The sequence below is a fragment of the Cottoperca gobio genome, chromosome 7, assembly GCF_900634415.1.
Source record: "Cottoperca gobio chromosome 7, fCotGob3.1, whole genome shotgun sequence".
Classification (NCBI taxonomy): domain Eukaryota; kingdom Metazoa; phylum Chordata; class Actinopteri; order Perciformes; family Bovichtidae; genus Cottoperca; species Cottoperca gobio.
Window position 1 is genome coordinate 17,657,838 of NC_041361.1, and position 18,491 is coordinate 17,676,328.

Genomic DNA, 18,491 nt, shown 5'->3' on the forward strand with positions numbered 1-18,491 from the left:
ACTTGAGGCGCAGTGGTTCAGTTCTCTCAATTACTTTTCTTCAGGAGGAGTTGCCGCCGTTGCAAAAGTGACGCCAACGGTGTTACCACGATTCCGACAAGAGGACAGTCATATGATATGTTGTGCCTTGCTATATGATTATGAGCTAGACAAGTTTGTTTGTGCAAGTGCAAGGGCTATGGCTTTAGCAGTTGTTCCACATCATGCGATGACGATGAGTCCTCACCAGTTTTCTCTCAAATCGGAGAGAACTTGAGCTGATCTGCTGTTAGAAAGTGTTATTCGGAAAAATGAGCCAAACTAGCCAGACTTCATCCAGGGCGTCCAGGACACCGTACTCCTAATGAGGGAAGTGAGAGCGCACAACTGAGTGCAATTAAGAGTTTGCAGCTGTTTGTCTGACTCACAGAGGGGAAAAAGGAGGGCGGGATGATCAGTGTGTAGGGATTGGGGTCGGGTGTTGACACAGTTACTCACTCTGATGAGGGTGAAGATGTCGTCCATGTAGGGGCGGATGTGGATCTTCACAAAGCACACGACCATTCCCATCTGCTGGAAGAGGAACTGGAGAACAAAGAGAGCACAGAAAGGGAACAAAAGAGTAAGAGACTTGCTTTGGGAATAACTGACATTTGTAACCGGGAGGTAAACAGATAACAAATCATCCCGACAGCCTCTTTCCTCTTATTCTGTGGTGCTGCGTACCTCTCGGATACTGGCATCGCAGACCCGGATGACATTGAGGAAAGTTGGCATGACCTGCGGCAGGAACTGGACGCACTTGAGGCCGAGAGACTTAAAGATGAAGGTGACGGCCTGGACCACCATGGTGTGGTGGTTGGAGAGGGAAGGGTCTCTCAGGATGCGCATCAGAGTGACGATTGCCACGGCGGGGTAAAACTCATCCAGGGGCAGGTTGCCCATGTTCACTAGCATTTCACTGGTGCTGTAGTCCGCTGTAAGGAAGAGAAAATAGAGAGGAACTGCTGAAAACAGAATCACTTTACCCTGAGAAAATCATTGTTATGGGTCTCAAACTGAAACAAGTCGCACCCCTTAGCACATTCAATCATCAGTCACGTTTTTATTTACATAATTTGAATACATTTTATAACCTTGCCACGTGCTAGTCCAGACCAGATTAAAAAATGTGTCAATCCTCAAAGCCGATCCCAGATTGGATGGGAGCACGGTACACCTTAACAGATCGCCAGTTTATTACAGCAGTAGAACAACATGTATGATGTGTCCCAATTCAGGAGCTGCTTTCTTCACAAAAACATACATAGTAACAGTTTAAGAACTCTTGTTCCAAGCGTTTGCTCCAAATTCAGCTGAGAGTTTCTTTTGCTCAGATTTTAAAGGGCACAACTGACCTTTGAAACTCTCAGTATTCCACAAGCAATCATACTCCGGACAGATTCAGAAAAGATGCATTCAGGCTTTCCTTGTAAACTGGTATAAGATGTGAATATGACCAAGTTTTGTTGAAAAAGGTAAAAAGATGAAATGTACGGACACAAGCTGAACACAATGGAAGCCTTTGGTCACTCTCAACAGGGTATTTCCTACTTTGTCGGTCAACTGGGGGAAGCTTTTTGACTGCGATACAAGTTGACCAAGATCTTCCCTGGATGAGGCAACAGAGCTCATCTCGAGCCACTGCATAATCTAAATCAGGGATGGGCAACTTTGAGGATAGGGAGGGCCACAAAAAGTGTGTCCTCTCCCACTGCCAGAGGGCCACTTTGCACTCCCCCTCACGGAGCTCCGACAACATCTAATAATATCAAACAAAGGCTTCCTTGATTAGAAGCCCAATCCGTATGTTTCCCACTATATACACATTTGAGAAATATTAACATAAATGACTTAAGAGTTTGGTGGTGGGGTAAAACTGTTTTGGATCACAGATTTTGTTTTTAACTTACTATGTGAAGTTTCCAAATGTGATTATACCATCTACAAATCCAATTCCAACTCTAACTTAATCAGCCCAAACCTTGTGACTATGTAGGACAGAAGGCTATGCCGTCATGACACTCAGAGAACATTAGTCAGGCAATAATTATCCAGTGTGTTAGTTTGAGTATATTAACTGTGATTTATGGCATCCCAAACACCCTCCTAACCATCCAAATCACCACCTCCTCCTTCGCACTAAATACAGCTGAAAGTGCTGGCTGTAAACTTTGACAACAATAATAGTCTGATGGGAAAAGAGAAATTGTATTGTTGGCTTGTTGCTGCTGGCAGCGACCTGTATTATAGCAGTGGACAACAAATCAAATGAAGGATTGTATTATGTTTTCTTAATGCGGAGAAGCAGGACTGCTGAAGCGCAGCAGTCGACCGTGCGCAGGTTTGTTTAGTCTCATTAAAACCACAAGAAAAACAACTAAATAACTTGGGTCGGCAAACATAATATTGTCGTACTGTTTCTCTTTTGTGGTACTTTCACTCTCGTTTGGGCATTATGAGGTAATGCACGTTATATAAGTTACGGTCGGATACGTGGCCGAGCACACATTTCGTTACACTAAGCACACGATATGCATGAGCATTACTAATAAGGTAAAGAGAACTACATGATCAATCAGCACTGCGAGGAAAAGATTAACCTGACGCAGCAAAAACAAAAAAGCGGGTCATCCAACTGAAACATCGAAGTTGGGTCAACTTTTGTCGCAACATCGTTAAAATCTCACATTCCTGATTGTTGGAACATGAAGAGTAAAACTTCTGTTCGCCTTGCAATCGTCAAAGTGGAAGATAAGATGATATGAGTTGTAAAGATCCTGTCCCATAGAATTTGAAAAGGCTGTGGAGCGTTCTTGGTGACTGGTAAACTCATGGGTATGTGCACCACTCAAACCGGCCTTCCTGGATCCTTTTTCACCCACATTAAACGGCGCCATTTTTGGTCTGAACACCCACTAATTCTCACTTTTTAGCCTAAAATTGAGCATATTGGTGTGATTGCTACCATCTGCAATAAGCCACTTCAGAATCACCTTTAAGTACAGGAGAATCTTAATAGCCACAGTCGTGCCCAGAATTAGAGAGCACAATTTTATGCATTTCTTAAAATAAAACCGAGCAACAGCGGTGGTCTGTTTTAACGTGTAGAACGCATTTGCTTTGCTTTTTTTAAAGTAGTTTTATTAATGTGTTTTGTGACGGGCAATGCAAATGGGGTCAGTCTGTCCATTTATCTATGCGGAGCTATTAAGTTTTACAAGGGATCTGAGAATACAGACGTCTGGTATTCAGCGTTTCACTGGCCTTCTGCAGGAGTACAGTTTCAGCTGCTCCAGTTGTCCCCCTCAAGACTCTGGACTGAAGACAAAACACATTGGCACGGAGCTTGATGGCTAAAGAGCTTGCAGGCTAGCTCTTGATATTTTATTATTCCGGCCTTCACCAAGTCTAGATTAATGACGGTGATAGATCGCTACGCATCTGTATCTTTACGACCAACAAACAGGCATCAGTGTAGCTAAGTGAGGCAGCAGTACTGTAGTAACTCAGCCTTCAGCTTTGTCGAGAGAAAAACTTTCCTTGCCATAATAACAGATTTAATACAGCAACTCACTGAGAGGGAATACGCCTGAAGCGCATCAGTTTCATGACCCTGACGTTCTACGGTGACGCGATGTGTGAAGTCAGGTGAGGAGATGGGCCGAGCCAATGACCTCCCACGTAACAAATACATGCTGTCAAATAGTGCAAGTGCTCCAGACACTGACCCTGACAAGTCTGCCAACAGATGTGCAGCCTCCAACTGCAGTCACACTCTATTTACTCAGAGAACAAACTGGTAAAACTATTAGCATATTGTTGTCCAAGATCACACTCTGAGACACATGACTGGGTCAGACGAGTGGAGAACTGCGGAGACCGGTTTTTATTTTATTTTAGTGTCATTGTTCTGAATTGTCAACATCTCCAGAGGATGACGGCCTTTAAGTGACAGCATGACCTTTCATTTTTGCACCATCTTAAATGTCATCATTTTCCATTCATAACAAGACACGTCAACACCTCGTGAATTCAAAAATGGATGAATCATAATGTTTTTGGTGACAAAATGTCCTTTCCATAAGTCATTCGCAGGATAAACGCAACAGTTTTTACCCCGTTACTGGTAAGGCTCTAAAAATACTCAAACCATCAGTGTGTTATTTCTTTCATGTTGTGGAAAGTAAAGAACAACGCAGCCTATTGGGCTCCTGGCTTAAGACTGTTAGCACTTCTTATTGCATTACATCACATTACAGTTCATCTAGCTGACACTTTTGTCCAAAGCGACTTACAATAAGTGCAAACAATCATGAGGATACAACTCCGAACAGCAAGGATCTTACAAGTGCAACACTAGCTTCAAATAAGCCAAACAAAAGTGCAACATACAGACACAATAGAATATGAATTCAGCTATTAGCTACAATGGATACACTTATGGATAGCCTCGCTTACACTACACACTACAACAAGCCGAGGGTGGAAGAGAATATGACCCCGATCTGTAACCTGGTGTAACCAAGTAATCATGAATGTATCTTTTCATAGAGATACTTCCGGCCTCTCTTGGTTTGTGACAAACATTTTGACAAAACACAGTTAGAAAGCACAAGATATTCTCCATCCATGCGTGACGACGACGACGACGATGAATGATTCAGCCCATGTCGTTATACATTTTATTATAAGTGGACCGCATCAGTATAAAATCTCACACATAAAAAAAGTGATGTAAATCATTTACGTTTAGGAAAGTAGATCTCCACCAGGTGCGTCTCCCTCTCCTTTCCCAAACAAAGAAGAGTTCAAACTCAACTGTTCCTCCCCGCTTTCTACAGTCAAGATGGCGGCAAAGATAACAAAAACAGGGATTTACTTTTCTCGTATCGTGGCTAATTTTAGTGGATCCTAACATATCGGGTATGGAATTAATCCACAGATGCTTCGGTTCAGAATGAGACCAAACTTTTCTACGAATGGCAGTTTTTTGAGCTCCGACAAAGACCAAAATGTGGCCGCCAACAGACTCGCTAAGGCTTGTTTTTAGTCTGGCCGATTTCGAGAAATGTCTTTTGCTACCAGAACAGTTGTTTATCACTCGCGGCCCCCTGCGCTCAGTTAAGAGTGTTGAGGAGTCAGCAGACAATGACGGTCAATCACTGCAACCACGAGAGATCCTTAAGCATAGTCATAAATAAGCACAAAACATATCAGGCTGATGTGTCCAGTAGTGTGTGAGATCACACACACACACACACACACACACACACACACACACACACACACACACACACACACACACACACACAGACACACAGACACACACACACACACACACACGCTTGGCAGAGATAATTATTAGTCTATTAAACAGATGCTTGAGGAGATGTCTGTCTAAAGTGGGTCACTTTAAATCAAATATCTCCACTCTGAAAAATCCCACTCCCGTTGTCGTGGTTACATTTCCCTCTGAATTGGCAGACCCTCTCTTTCGAGGACGTTTAGTTGGGTGTAGATCAGACAAAAGCCATAAATTAAATCCCAAAGAACGGAGGCTCCAACGAATCTCAAACCTAAAGCCATAGTTGCTGTTGGCTTTTCAGATGCAGGGGCAAGACCTCCGAAAATGGTGTTTTGTCTCGAGTTCGTAGACGTATCACTTCACTGCGCTCCATTTCTAATGAGCTGTAGATAATCGTAAGTGTTTTCGGCCAGACGTTGGTTTTGCGAGTCAGATTCAGCAACTAAAGTAAGTGCAGATTAAATCAGTTCTTCTCCAGAGTGATCATATTCTGACCAAAGAGAAATTGTGCCGCAAGATTGCAAAGATGTGTTTTTACTCGTAACTAACGGAGGGGATTCTGTGTGTGCGTTCATGTTCAAACATGCAAATGTGTGTGAAAAAAAATCATGGATTTTAAACTTTTATTTTTCCACTATTCAATTTTGCTCAATTCGGTGAAGCACAAAACATCTCCATCACTACGAACAGCTGCTTTATCAAATGTGTCATCTGTGACCCTCCTTCCTTTTCACATCATCTGTGTTGCATCACTACATCAGACGTGAGGAACAAAAATGGAGGCAATTCAATCTTTCGCTGGTATTTTATAAATACAAGTGGTGCACAAGAACTGACAAAGGCAATGATGACAAACTCCAAATGCCTTGTTTTACAGCTCAGATGGCTTTTCTAAATGACATGAATCCTCTAAAGTGCTGCAACTAATTACATTTAAAACTTTAATGGCTATAAAACGTGAATAAAAAACCTCTGCCTTGTGGTTTACAATCTGTCTGACTGAAGAATCATCACATGGACACCAAGTCCTCTAAATACAAACTTTAGACACAGACACACTGTAATCACAGCAACAACAACCTGGAAGTCCCCGATGGAGACACACCCACACAATGAGACTTTAAAAAGGTTCATGTTGATTTACAGATTTTCCAGCTGTTGCACAATTGCAAGAGTTGAGAATGTAAAACTGCTGCAACACAAATAAAAGCTTCAACTCATCCGTATTCTATTCTCTAGGTGAAAATGTGCAACCAGAATTGGATCTGAGCTGTGATTAGTAACAGTGTCCTACCTGAGTCCTGACTGGACTTGGACTCAGAGAGACTGACAGCAGAGGCGTCTCGTGATTGGTCGATCATGCCGATGTTCACCTTGTGCTTGTAGGGGTCCAGAGCTCCGAGTAGGCCCAGTACACGGATAGCCTGTTGGACACACACACACACACACACACACACACACACACACACACACACACACACACACACACACACACACACACACACACACACACACACACACACACACACACACACACACACACACACACACGTCCTCTGTAAAGCAGGAAGCAGAGCCGTCTCTCGGGCTTACAGGTCTGAGAGTATTTGATATTTAAAAAGACATTTTCAGAGGGGTATTTCTTTAAAACACACAAAAAAGTAAGCTACTAAAATGAGTTTGAAGTGACAATCAGGTCCGGTTTGAGCCCCGGCTCCTCCAGAAAGACTGACAAAGTGTCATTGAGCAAGACCCTGAACGCCTAACCTAAGCATCAGTTGCCCCCTTGCATGGCCATCAGTGTATGAGTGTGTGTGTGTGTGTGTGTGTGTGTGTGTGTATATTATGTTATGTTTTAAAGCGTTTTGAGAGGTCGGTAGACTAGAAAAGGGATATATAAATGCAGTCCATTTATCTGCTGTAAAACTTTTTGTAGTTTGTTTCTTCAAGGATAATTGTCCCCGCTGGGATCCAAGGGCGAGAGATGCCAGAATCAATGTCCGCATACCACAAAGCACACACGGTGACAATGCACTCTCTGAGACTCGCAGAATGTAATAGGTGAGGGAAGAAACTTTGACAATTATCACTTGCATCACGGCTCAAGACTTTGGAAAAAGGTTAACATAACTATGGAAAATGTGCATAGCCTCATACTGTATGTATTTGTGTGATTGTAATTCACCAGTCAAAGTCAATACAGCTAAACAGACCTTCATCTGTGTAGTGCATGTTGACCGGCAGGGTTTCTGGCATCATAATGAGCCGCTCAACGACAGAGCTGGGTTCACTTTGAGAAGAAGGGTGCATACCTCTCTCCTGATGCCCTGGTTTTGTTCCGTCTTGAGGAAGTTGAGCAGCACCTCCAGGAGGGAGGGGTACTTGCGGTAGGGCTCCACCACATAACCTGTACTCGCCACCTGCTGGCCCAGAGTCCACAGCGCCACCTGGTGGAAAGTCAGAGGCAGATTCCACTGATGGAGAAGCATGAAGCATAATGTTTGGGATGCACTTTTCTTTGCATTGTAAATGTACCTACTTCACAAACATGTTATTTTATTTAGATTTCGTTATACTCTTAATCTTAACAAATGACAGCCATCAATTCAGTCTTCTCTCCGTGTTAGCTCCTGGCACACAACACTGTTCAAACAGAAAATACCAGAAGCACAATGCTCTCAAAAATCATGTATATATATATATATATATATATATATATATATATATATATATATATATATATATATATATATATATATATATATACCCAAAAACTAAATGTTGTTTCAGAACTTGGGAGTATTGCTGGGGAGAAATGGGAATAGAACATTAGAACCACATGACGCAGACATGTGGTTCATTTTCTTGGCGTACCTGTCGTTTGGCCAATGAGGAGGAGTCCTGCAGCATGTCCATGATGATTGGAAAAAGCTCGTCCATCCACTTTCTCATCTCCAGGCCGCTCACCTGACAGGGTAGATGCAGCAATGAAAAACAAGGAAAATCTCACACTCCAATTGTAGCATCTCCAAAAGATCTTCTAAAATCTAAAAAGGGATTGAATAATTACTTTCAATCTGACCAAACCGTAGTCCTTATGTGTAGAACTCTGATGTTATAGAGAGCATTATTTTATTTATTCTGATGAAAAACTTTTGTTTTGTTTTGTCCATGTGCTGCGTTTACCTTGACATTTGGGTCCGATCCATTAGGGTGCTTTGCTGCAACATTGACTACAGTGTCTTTTTTTATTTTACCGCTACGGGTTACAAAATCGTACAAATTCTACACATAGTGGCTTCAAACTTGTATACATCTTTATTTCTATTTGTTTATTTATGTTTAAAAGCAAGCAAGTTGACATGGCATGTAATGTTTCTCGTCTGTGTTCCCTACGTGTTCTTGTTTCTTCCTGCGCTGGTTCCTGATCTGGTTCCTGAGCAGCTGGCCTTCTGTCCCTTCCTGCACTGAGTCAACTGTGAACACTCGGTCTACCTGAGCATCGCCTGCACTCTGTCTGAACTGCAGAGTCCGCCTGCCTTTAACTGTGCTTTCCTGACTCCTCTGTGGGGAACATCGAACCACCTGGACGGGGTGGAGCCATTATGTGCACAGTGCAAACAACTCTGCTCAGATTTATTAAAGTTTCCATCATCAGCAGATAGAGAATCCTTATGACACACAGGCCAATACTGTCCTCAGCCTTACCTGGGCCAACTCGCCGATGGTCGCAAGTACACTGATGACCACTCCGGGGTTGGGGTCTGGGTCTTTCAGCTTGAGGATGAGAGCCTGCAAAAGGAAAAGGTAACAGGGTCACTTAACCCATTGAACCCCAGTGCGCCACAATATTTGAATAATCAGGGGGAAAAGAATATTTAAAGAGCTTCAGGAAATTTAAATTGGAATGCACTTAAAAGAAAGTTTGCATTTCACACATTGCTTCTTCCTTGTTAAATCTTGGCGCCTACATGACCCACAATGCAACTCATCCACCAACAGTTTGGGAAGATTTTAGGTGCATTATGCTAGTAGCAGCTAATGTAAGCTCAAACAAAGATGAGGGCCGGGCTGCAGAGGTCCGGTAAACTCACTTCTTTCTAAGTCCACAACACAAGTGACATTACTTGAGGCAATTTATCCAACTTCACACATCTCCCTCTGAAGGAACAAAAGGAGTTTATACAACTCCAACACCTGTAAACAAATCCGACTTCTCTTTTAACGTATTCAGAGAAAGTCTATGGAGTAAACATGCTCCTCTCAAGTAGCAGCCTGGTTTACCATCATGCACTTATACACCTTCACACTGGACTTGTACCTTGAGGATGGGCTCCATATATGGCCGTATGAGGCGGGGGGCGTTGGAGACTAGATGACCGAGCATACGAGCACTCTGCTCTTTGTTTCTGCCGACACCACTGTGCTCCAACTCTGTTAAGATCTGCAACAAAATTCACAACAGAGTTAAGTATAACGCAGCCACTCTTCTCTATCTGGGAAATCTTAAAGGGTTAATGACGGTGTTACAGGGGCACGGTCTTCATGAGGTCTTATAGAGGAATACTTTGGATCTTTAAGCTGTGCATAATATCACAGCCTTTGCTGCCATCTAAAGGTGTCCAATTGAAACAACAGAACAAATATGTATATGTAATATGTATTGATAAATGTGTATGATGGTAAAAATCGCAATATTGTATCTTGAGATAACATCCTCTTTATTTACAGCGATAAACACGGAACCACTGTTTATTTATGGATTTAAAAAAATTCGAATTTCACAAATATCTTGGACAGAAGTTTTCTCATTATCTCTAAAAAGTAAAAAGTTAATTATATATAAAAATATGAAACGCGAGTATGGAACATTTCTTTTCTTTTTAGGAAAGAAAGCTTTTTTCCTCCATTCCCATGTTGCCTGCATAAAAGCTGACTGGACAGACTGTAACCCCGACCTGAGCTTTAATAAGGAAAATATGTCATTTGTACTATAGCTATTAAAGATCCGGCGCTGAACTCAGTGGGCATGTCAGTGCACCAAATCGCCAAAAGCAATGCCATAAAGTGCCAATAAGGAGGTGAGAGACAATGTTTCAATGTTTTCATTTGAACAGTTTAACACCAAACTTCTCCTTAAGAGGTAAAACAAAAATAATCTATATAGATCCTCCAAAACAATAAACCATTAAACTCATAGTGTGCCATCTGTTGTGCCTCTCCTACCTGGATTAGCATCTTGCGTAGGAAGGGCATGACAAAGGCAGGGTTCATGCTGCTGAGCCGTCCGATTGTGCAGATGGCAAGCTCTCTGATCTCAAACACCTCATCGTTCAGTGCAACAAACAGCGCCTGTAAGTTCTCGGCCTGGGCGAGGTGAGCGTCGAAACGTTCATCGAGAGATGCCAGCACACAGTACCGAATGTCTGGATCTGCAGGAGAACAGGGACGAGATTAAGAAAAACAAACATTTTGACTCTTACCACCCTTATTACCTTTATCGGCAGGTGTCGCAAATGCAACATTTCTTGTAATAAATTACTAGTACTTGCTAAATTTTAGAGTTACCTGGGTCGGTGATGCCAACAACTAGCAGCTTGCTGAGCACATCAGCAACAACCTGCACAGTGGTCTGGCTGACCACATGGCCACTGATCAGGTGGATGGAGGGTGTGAGGAGGCGCGAGCAGGTCCGAGCTGCTTCCATCCGGATTTCCTTGTGTTCACTGTTCAGGAAGTGATCCGCACAGTGGCGCACAAACTGGGTGAGGGAGTGTCCTGGTGAGTAAAACAAACCATGACCACGACCTTTTAGATAGCTGTACATTAGGGCAGGAATACAGATAATCATAAAGCATGTTACGTGTATTCTTTGCGTGTATAAAGTATCAATTGGTTTAGGATTTCAAGAATAAACTTTGAAGAAGTCCAGTTGTGCAATGTGACCACAGTTTGATTTTGCAACACACCCACCCCCACCGTCCACTGCAGGATAACATAAGACTTTGAGAAGCAATTGTTTCACCGCGGCCCGCTGTATGCTTCTGTTGTTCAAGCCTCATGGGTCCAGTCCAGAAATCAGCTGGCCATACCCATCAATACAACCACTCCAGCTATTTCTGCACTTCACTTACTCATTCCATACACACCATGTGCTCCCCCCCCCCCACCCTTGTGACTCCAATCTTATACCTGATGGTTTATGCCTTCAATTTAATCCACAAACTTTTCCCAACTTCACTGAATGTGCAGTGCGCAGCAACCGAGGCATTAACTCCATCAGTTATTTCTTTTCACGCTTCATGGGGTTTTTATAGGGCTGCAATTCCCCCCTTTAAAAAATCAGAATTTCTCTACTGATGCAACCAAACTGAAGATCAATGAACTCGGGGTCTGCACATGTTTTTCAATATGTTGATTTCCCCCCCTCTGTGTTTCTTAAGAAGTAAACATAAAAACGAAATATGATGATCCTGCTTTAAAGCTTTGCCCTTTGCCAGGTTCTTGCCTTCAAACTCAAAGCTGCCCAGTGTGCGTAGGGCCAGCGTGATGCTGCCTACGTCACTGGCCTCGGGGATGTTTGTGAGGCTTGGCGAGGCCAGCTGGTGTGCCAGGCCTTTGGGCATGCCGGGGTGACGCAGAGGCTTGTGCATCAACACCAGGGAAAGCATCTTCAGCAGGCCGTCCTGGATGTCCTTCTTCAACTGGGGGATTTGACGGCTCAGGTCGTACAGCACTGCTGTCAGCGCAGGACTACATGACCAGGACAGAAAGGACAGACAACCCATTGTTGACGCAGAAATCTAAAAATCCAAACCAGGCTATGGTAAAACCTTGTTGGTTGAAGTATTGTCCTACCTGAGGCCCACAGCCAGCATGGGCTCCAGCAGCTCCTTGATGTCTGGCTGGATGCTGGGCCCCATGGCTCTGGAAAGCATGCTGATACAGGTAAACACTGTGGCGTCCACCTGCATGGTCTTCTGTCTCCTGCACACATGGAAGACCGGGAATGAGGAAAGAAAACATGCGCTCATGATGGATTTTTAAAAACAGGTCTACCACTGAGGAAATTAAACAAGCACTTGGAGATTGAGGATGGTCTCATCCAATGTAGCAAGAGATGCAGCAATAGTCACCGGTCTATACCGGCCGGTCGTCAGCCATGACCAGTGACCGGTCAGTCTCATTTTATTTTACACATATATGCCGCATGGTGGCTTTACGTTGTGACACATCGTACAGCCACACACATGTCACATCGTTGGTGAGAAAGTTCTTCAGTGTGAGTGAAGAAAACAAAGTTCACAATTTGAAGCAGCTGCAAGTGCTAAATAAGCCGTGGAGGAACAACCTTAAAAATACAAGAAGGTCCTGTAACTTTGTGCCGTTTTGGAGAAAAACTTATTTAATAGTCAATGTTTTAGAATGAACATACAAATAATTGAAATTTCTCCATGAAAGAAAAGATGTTTGTGTACGCTGTCAATTAGAGTTCTTAGAAAGAAAGAAGATTGCGATCGGTGCAGCTCTAAATATAGCACAAACAAAAGCTACAAAACTATAATGACCCTTGAAACAGGAAAAGAAATAAGAGCATAGTGAGAAAAGAAAAGTGAATACAAATAGTGTAGTAAAACAATAACCATTCAAATACAACGACATATTAAATGACTGATCAAAGATAATAATATCTGAATATGAAGACATTTCATTTATGGTATACAGAAACTACAAAGAGCCAATGTCATGTATTTAATTACTGACTTGTGTGCAAAGTCCTTGGGTGGCAGAGCAGCCTTGATGATCTCAAGGATCTTTGTGAGGTACGGCTGGATTTCTGTCCTGACAGCCACCACCAGCAGCCCCAGAGCCTGGAAAGCTGCCGTCCTCTCCTTCTCCTTCTTCAGACAGCCCAGCAGGTAGCCCATAGTGTCTGACAGGTACTGGTCTGCACAGTGGAGGGAACAACCACAAAGGGAAACGGTTAAACACAGATGTAGGGATTTGTATAGGCTGCGACGCATAAATCAACTGACTGGGAGAAACTAGAGGTAATTTATTACGGCAAACCCCAGTTATTACAGGACACAGGGTCAGGGTCTCTTTTCATTTCTTGTCCATATCCACCAAAAAAAGCAATGTGGATATAATACTGGGCGAGAATACATGGCTGTATGTTACTGTATTAAGAGGTGGATTCCACTGGATTTAAACATGAACTAGTCCCACCTGTAAAGGTGTTGGGCTGGAAGGCAGCCAGGCGGGGAAGCAGGTTGAGGATGGTCATCTGGATCAGAGGGTTTTTACTGGGCTTGTATTTCAGCACCCACCGACACACCTGGACAAAGCACATAATAAAAGCTTGGGTCAACACTGATTTATCTGCTGCTCAAAACAGCACGGGCCTTTTGTTGTTGACCTTATACACATACTTTCAAATTCTCTCCACGAGCCTGCTGCAGTGTTGTGGGAGCCAAGTTTTAACTTCTTGAAAAATGGTATTTCTTCCCAAAATGTGACTTTCGATTGTAAGATAATTTACAGCTTACTAGCCCTACCTGGTCGAAATGCTCCTCCATCAGCTCCCGGCAGTATCGACTCTCCACCAACGAGCTCTTGGCAGGAGCCGGCGTGGCTCCGAAGCTGAGGAAGCCCTGAGGCGTGCTGTAGCCCAGCAGGCCCAGGAGGGCGTTTGACTGCTGGGGCTGCACCGACTGGAAGCTGGTGAAGGGTGTGATGTGTCGGGGCTTGGTTCCAAATCCCATCATCTCCTTGCAGTACTTATCATGGACCAGCTGCTGCTGCGTGATCTCCTCCATCTCCTCGCGCATGCGCTGTCACAGAGACAAGACAGTGAGGGGAACGTTTCGATCGTGGCTGTGAGAGTGTTGACTTCAGAGTGAATCCTGCACTCACCTCTCCCTCCATGCTGCTGATGCGAACCAGCTCGTTCAGGATCAGGAGAGCACCGTGGACCCTGTCCTCGCGATTCATCCCTTTCTCTTTGGCCAAAGTCTCATCGAAGCCTTTCTCTGCCTCCTCAAAGGTTTGCTGTTACAAAAGAGACAAACACTCATGAGGCCTATAACGAGGACATACGTTTGGGTAAGATAGGAAAGATACTTCTTAAAATGGGATTTGCCACGATACAGTGGAACGTCGTACTTTGTACCACTGTGGTTTCTGCATTTCCTTGGTCTCCCTTTGTGTGGTGAGGATGAGACAGGCTCGCAGTGCAGATACAGCCCCTTCACGGATGGCCTGCTTGGGGTCCCACACTGCGTAAAAGATGTTGTCAAAGAAGGGCTGCACCTGCTGGAAGAAGAAGGTGGGCGCGCTCACAGCGAGCTCCCTCAACACCAACACCTGGAGAAGACAGAGAATCAGCTCATTATTTGCTCTTCTTGGGTTTATTTCTTTCCAGTGTAAATACATGTCAACATTGTGCTTTCAGACATCACTCGGCAGTTATTATATTATTCCAGAGATCTAAAGTTCCACCCTTAGAATAAAAAAAACTGTGCAACTGTGTTTGTGTGACCTTCAACTTCAACAGCTCACAACTTATTTAAAGTACGCTTGGCAACCGTTATCTCTTTCTCTACATGCTGATCAAACATCTTGAATTTGTTTACCAAAACAACGTTATACTGAGTTGCTAAAATTCCGTTTCTATTCAAACAATCAAGTCGAGGAAAATGGGGTGAAAGGATTGTGAGAGATTAATGTGTGCGGATACAATTGTGCCCCTTAAATGAAGAAATCTTTCTGTGATTATGATTACTCCTATGATGAGCATAAATGTATTAACAAAACAGAAGTTTATGCTTTTTACATGGGCTCCACCTAAATCACATTTGTATCACATTATGACTTCTAATTAGTTGTTAGTAATTAGTATTTAACTGTATAGAAAATACATGTTTTATCAACTTAAGCCACACAATCTGGCTGCCAAACAGAACAACATCTAAACTCAATTAACCGAGAAGAGAAACTATAGGTTTGCCCTGGTTTATTGTTGTTGCAAAAAACACATCAAAACTTGGTTAAGAGCAGCATTCAAGGCAATTATTGAGGTGGCCTCAGACGTTTTTATTCTTCCTGCAGACATCAGAGTCAGCTTGAATAGCTCTCCACAAAAACATCTGCAATCATTTTCCTTTAAAAGGGTGCAGGTTCTGACAGTCATCTGAAAACTGAGTCCACATATTTGAAAAAAATTGCCCAAGCTAGAAAACCCATCACAAAACAAAGCCTACATTTGATCAGTGTTTCTTTTTCAGCATTACTTCCCTGCGTCTTGGGTTTTTATAACAGATTCCACTGCATCACAGAGTAATTACAGATAAGATGAACAAGGCCAGAGTGTAAGTGTGTCACAGAAACCTTTACTAAATCACTCACATCTACTGTTCAACAACTGACATCTCAAACCCATCTATATCTACTTATTCAAATTGTGTTAGCCGAGAAAAAAGTTTATTTTAAGCTAGGTTTGAAAGAGTTACTTTTACTGAAGAAGAAAAACCTTTCTGCAAAAAACGTGTATTCAAAAATATGTTTGGAAGGTAAGTAAGGGGGTATTTCTCCTTTACTAGCTACATTCAACATTGTCTCCTGAACAGCTGGCTGAGCTCTCCATCCAAGGAAAGCTAGACCTGCCACGAATGAGTCTGTGCTGCTTTACAAAGTAAAAACAAAAAAGTTGCAATGAGACAATAATGAGTCAAACTGTCCTTCACCCTCATCTCCACCACCAGCGAGTGTTAGTGTTTCAACAGCAAACAACACAGCCCCTACTGTCTTCTAGTCACTTACTGCAGCATGGCGTCTGCCTTCATTTCTGTCTGCTCCCAGCCACTCCAGGGCCCTCTTCACCTCAAACTCCACATACTCAGCAGTAAAGGTGTCCCCTGCCATAGAGAGGTGGCCCATGGCTTTAGAGGCCATCTCCATCACCACAGGGTCGCTGGAGGGGAGCAGGTTGCGCAGATAGTTGGCAAAGCGGCTGATCCTCGTGGCATTTCCTCCCTCGACTCCAATCAGACTCACTGGAACAAATGATTGAGTCAAAGTGATATACTGTATCACACATACATGTATTTTCATGTGACATACATCCAGGGCAGAGACTTATCTCAAGCTAATTACACCAAACTTTAAGTAAACCAAAGGTTGAAAGTTAACTTAATTAAGTAAATCTGGCATGTCTATGTTTACGGTTTACCAATGGCGAGGATCCCTCCTTTCTTCTCATTCACATCAGAGCTGGATACCAGCTCAAATATGTGGTGGTTTAACTCATCGTAGAATGTAGTGGCTTCATCTTGGCTTAACTGTAAAAGACACAAAACCAGTATCACAAAAAATGTATAGGAAAAGCAAAATTGGTGAATGCGACCTGTACGGTACCAACGATGACCAAGTATAAAAAGCCTTTATATCCACTCCTGAAGCAGTGCAACCACCTGATCACTTACAGCTTTTATGGGCAACACCACACGCATATAGTTTGCATTAGATTGGAATGATATCCTCATGACAGGTTTCTGTTACATCCATGTTTACTTTTGCCATTACCTCTCTGAGCTCTGTAGTCACATAGTGCTGCAGATCTTTGGCAGATTTTGCTCTGGTGTCTTCACTTCGACTCTTCAGCCCACTGACAAACTGCTGCAGCACAGTGGCTGTGCCTGACATGATCACCATTTCGATGGCCTTATTCTGCAAAGAGACAAATAAAATGGATATGCCTTGAGGAAAAACGTTCTGTTTTATCTAAAGAAATACAACAAAGAAAAATATTAACAAGTATAAAGACCATACTTGGAAAGAAAGTACATTTGTCTGAGTTGTTTACACGGTTCAATGTTGTTGTTAGCTGACGTTAAAGTTAGCTTGAGTGTCTGGTTAGCTTGTGTAACATATTGTTAACCTTGCTAATTAGCAACATATCAAACATAGACTTTACACTAAAACAGAAGAATAATATCCTCTACATCCCGAGTTAAAAAACGTCCATCTCAGGTACAGACTAATTCAGAACCTCGCAAGTATATCATGCTGGTTGTGTAGCTTATGGTATCTATTGCTAACGTTAAGCTATCCACTGTAACAAAGCATTAGCAACATATTAAAGTCGCTTTGTACCACTTACGTGTTTCAATTATTATGTCGGCCACTTAATTGCTATTCGGCTCTTGCAGAATATCTCTCATTGTCCAACTATCTTGCTAGCACAGGGGAATGTTAGCTAGCTATGGTGTCGCTATGTTGAATTGGACCTTCTCCAGCAGGCTACGTACAGTAAACTTCACACGCGTCGTACTGCGTTGTGTAACCTGCGCAGAGCGGAACGCATGTAGCTCAGGTGTCATTGAGTACAGTTTTGAGACACTGTTCTATTCCTCTGCTTTCCAGTGAGGGAAAACCTTTTCAAAGATAAATATTGTAGGTTTGTATGTTTGCGTGTGTGTGTGTGTGCGTGCGTGCGTATCCTATAACAACAAAATAAAATAAACATACAGACTAAAACTATTTAAATTTCCCAAAGAGGGATGAATACAACTTCTTCTTCTTAAAATATGAACTATTTAAGGCTTTCTCAATCTTTGTCTTTTAAACTTCTACTCTTGAGAGAGTAGGATGAATAGAGCCCAAGGACCCACAGCTGGTTATTTGGCCCTGCTAATACGTCTTTACCAAGAGGCTATGTTGCATCTGGAGGAAAACCAAAACTTGGAAAAATAAGATGATAGATGAGAAGATCACATATATATCACAATATAGTCCAAGTCAAAAGATTTACATTAATTTGTATGGGAAATGATTGACTTGGAGCGATGCATTTTTTTATTTGTCTTCTGTGATTGTTATTTATAAAAAATGCTTGAAAGTAAAACAAAACTAATACAACATGCAGAGAAAATAATAATTAGACTATCATAAAAAAGAATGAATATAAAAAATAGCAAAACTGTAATGTTCAAAGGCAGCTTACCTGGTTAACAAAAATGAATATGTTAACCAGGATAAAAATTAATCGAAACGATTATATGCACACCTGTCGACCATTATATGTAATGACAATATGACCATATCAAAAGCAACGTGTCCAACGTGTTGAAATGAATTAAATGGCATTGAGCTTCTGCACAAGTCA

General features: G+C 42.6%; 1 protein-coding gene across 3 annotated transcripts in view; it reads right to left on the reverse strand.

Annotated features, from left to right (window-relative positions):
• mtor (mechanistic target of rapamycin kinase) overlaps positions 1 to 17,628 on the reverse strand; it is an 85,982-nt gene extending 68,354 nt beyond the window's left edge. For 2 of the 3 annotated variants that reach the window (XM_029435367.1, XM_029435369.1), the window contains exons 1-20: positions 17,487 to 17,628; positions 16,910 to 17,053; positions 16,557 to 16,665; positions 16,148 to 16,380; positions 14,492 to 14,692; positions 14,243 to 14,377; positions 13,885 to 14,160; positions 13,556 to 13,664; positions 13,091 to 13,274; positions 12,185 to 12,313; positions 11,835 to 12,079; positions 10,895 to 11,104; positions 10,553 to 10,758; positions 9,648 to 9,770; positions 9,035 to 9,118; positions 8,201 to 8,293; positions 7,639 to 7,773; positions 6,621 to 6,750; positions 706 to 956; positions 478 to 564 (exon numbers count right to left, since the gene is read on the reverse strand). In XM_029435367.1, the coding sequence (XP_029291227.1) occupies positions 478 to 564; positions 706 to 956; positions 6,621 to 6,750; positions 7,639 to 7,773; positions 8,201 to 8,293; positions 9,035 to 9,118; positions 9,648 to 9,770; positions 10,553 to 10,758; positions 10,895 to 11,104; positions 11,835 to 12,079; positions 12,185 to 12,313; positions 13,091 to 13,274; positions 13,556 to 13,664; positions 13,885 to 14,160; positions 14,243 to 14,377; positions 14,492 to 14,692; positions 16,148 to 16,380; positions 16,557 to 16,665; positions 16,910 to 17,038 (3,069 nt within the window). In that variant the 5' untranslated portion in view covers positions 17,039 to 17,053; positions 17,487 to 17,628. Of the gene's footprint in view, positions 1 to 477; positions 565 to 705; positions 957 to 6,620; positions 6,751 to 7,638; positions 7,774 to 8,200; positions 8,294 to 9,034; positions 9,119 to 9,647; positions 9,771 to 10,552; positions 10,759 to 10,894; positions 11,105 to 11,834; positions 12,080 to 12,184; positions 12,314 to 13,090; positions 13,275 to 13,555; positions 13,665 to 13,884; positions 14,161 to 14,242; positions 14,378 to 14,491; positions 14,693 to 16,147; positions 16,381 to 16,556; positions 16,666 to 16,909; positions 17,054 to 17,486 lie in introns of those variants that run through there. The other variant, XM_029435368.1, reaches the window with a different exon arrangement.
• Positions 17,629 to 18,491: the final 863 nt, after the last annotated feature.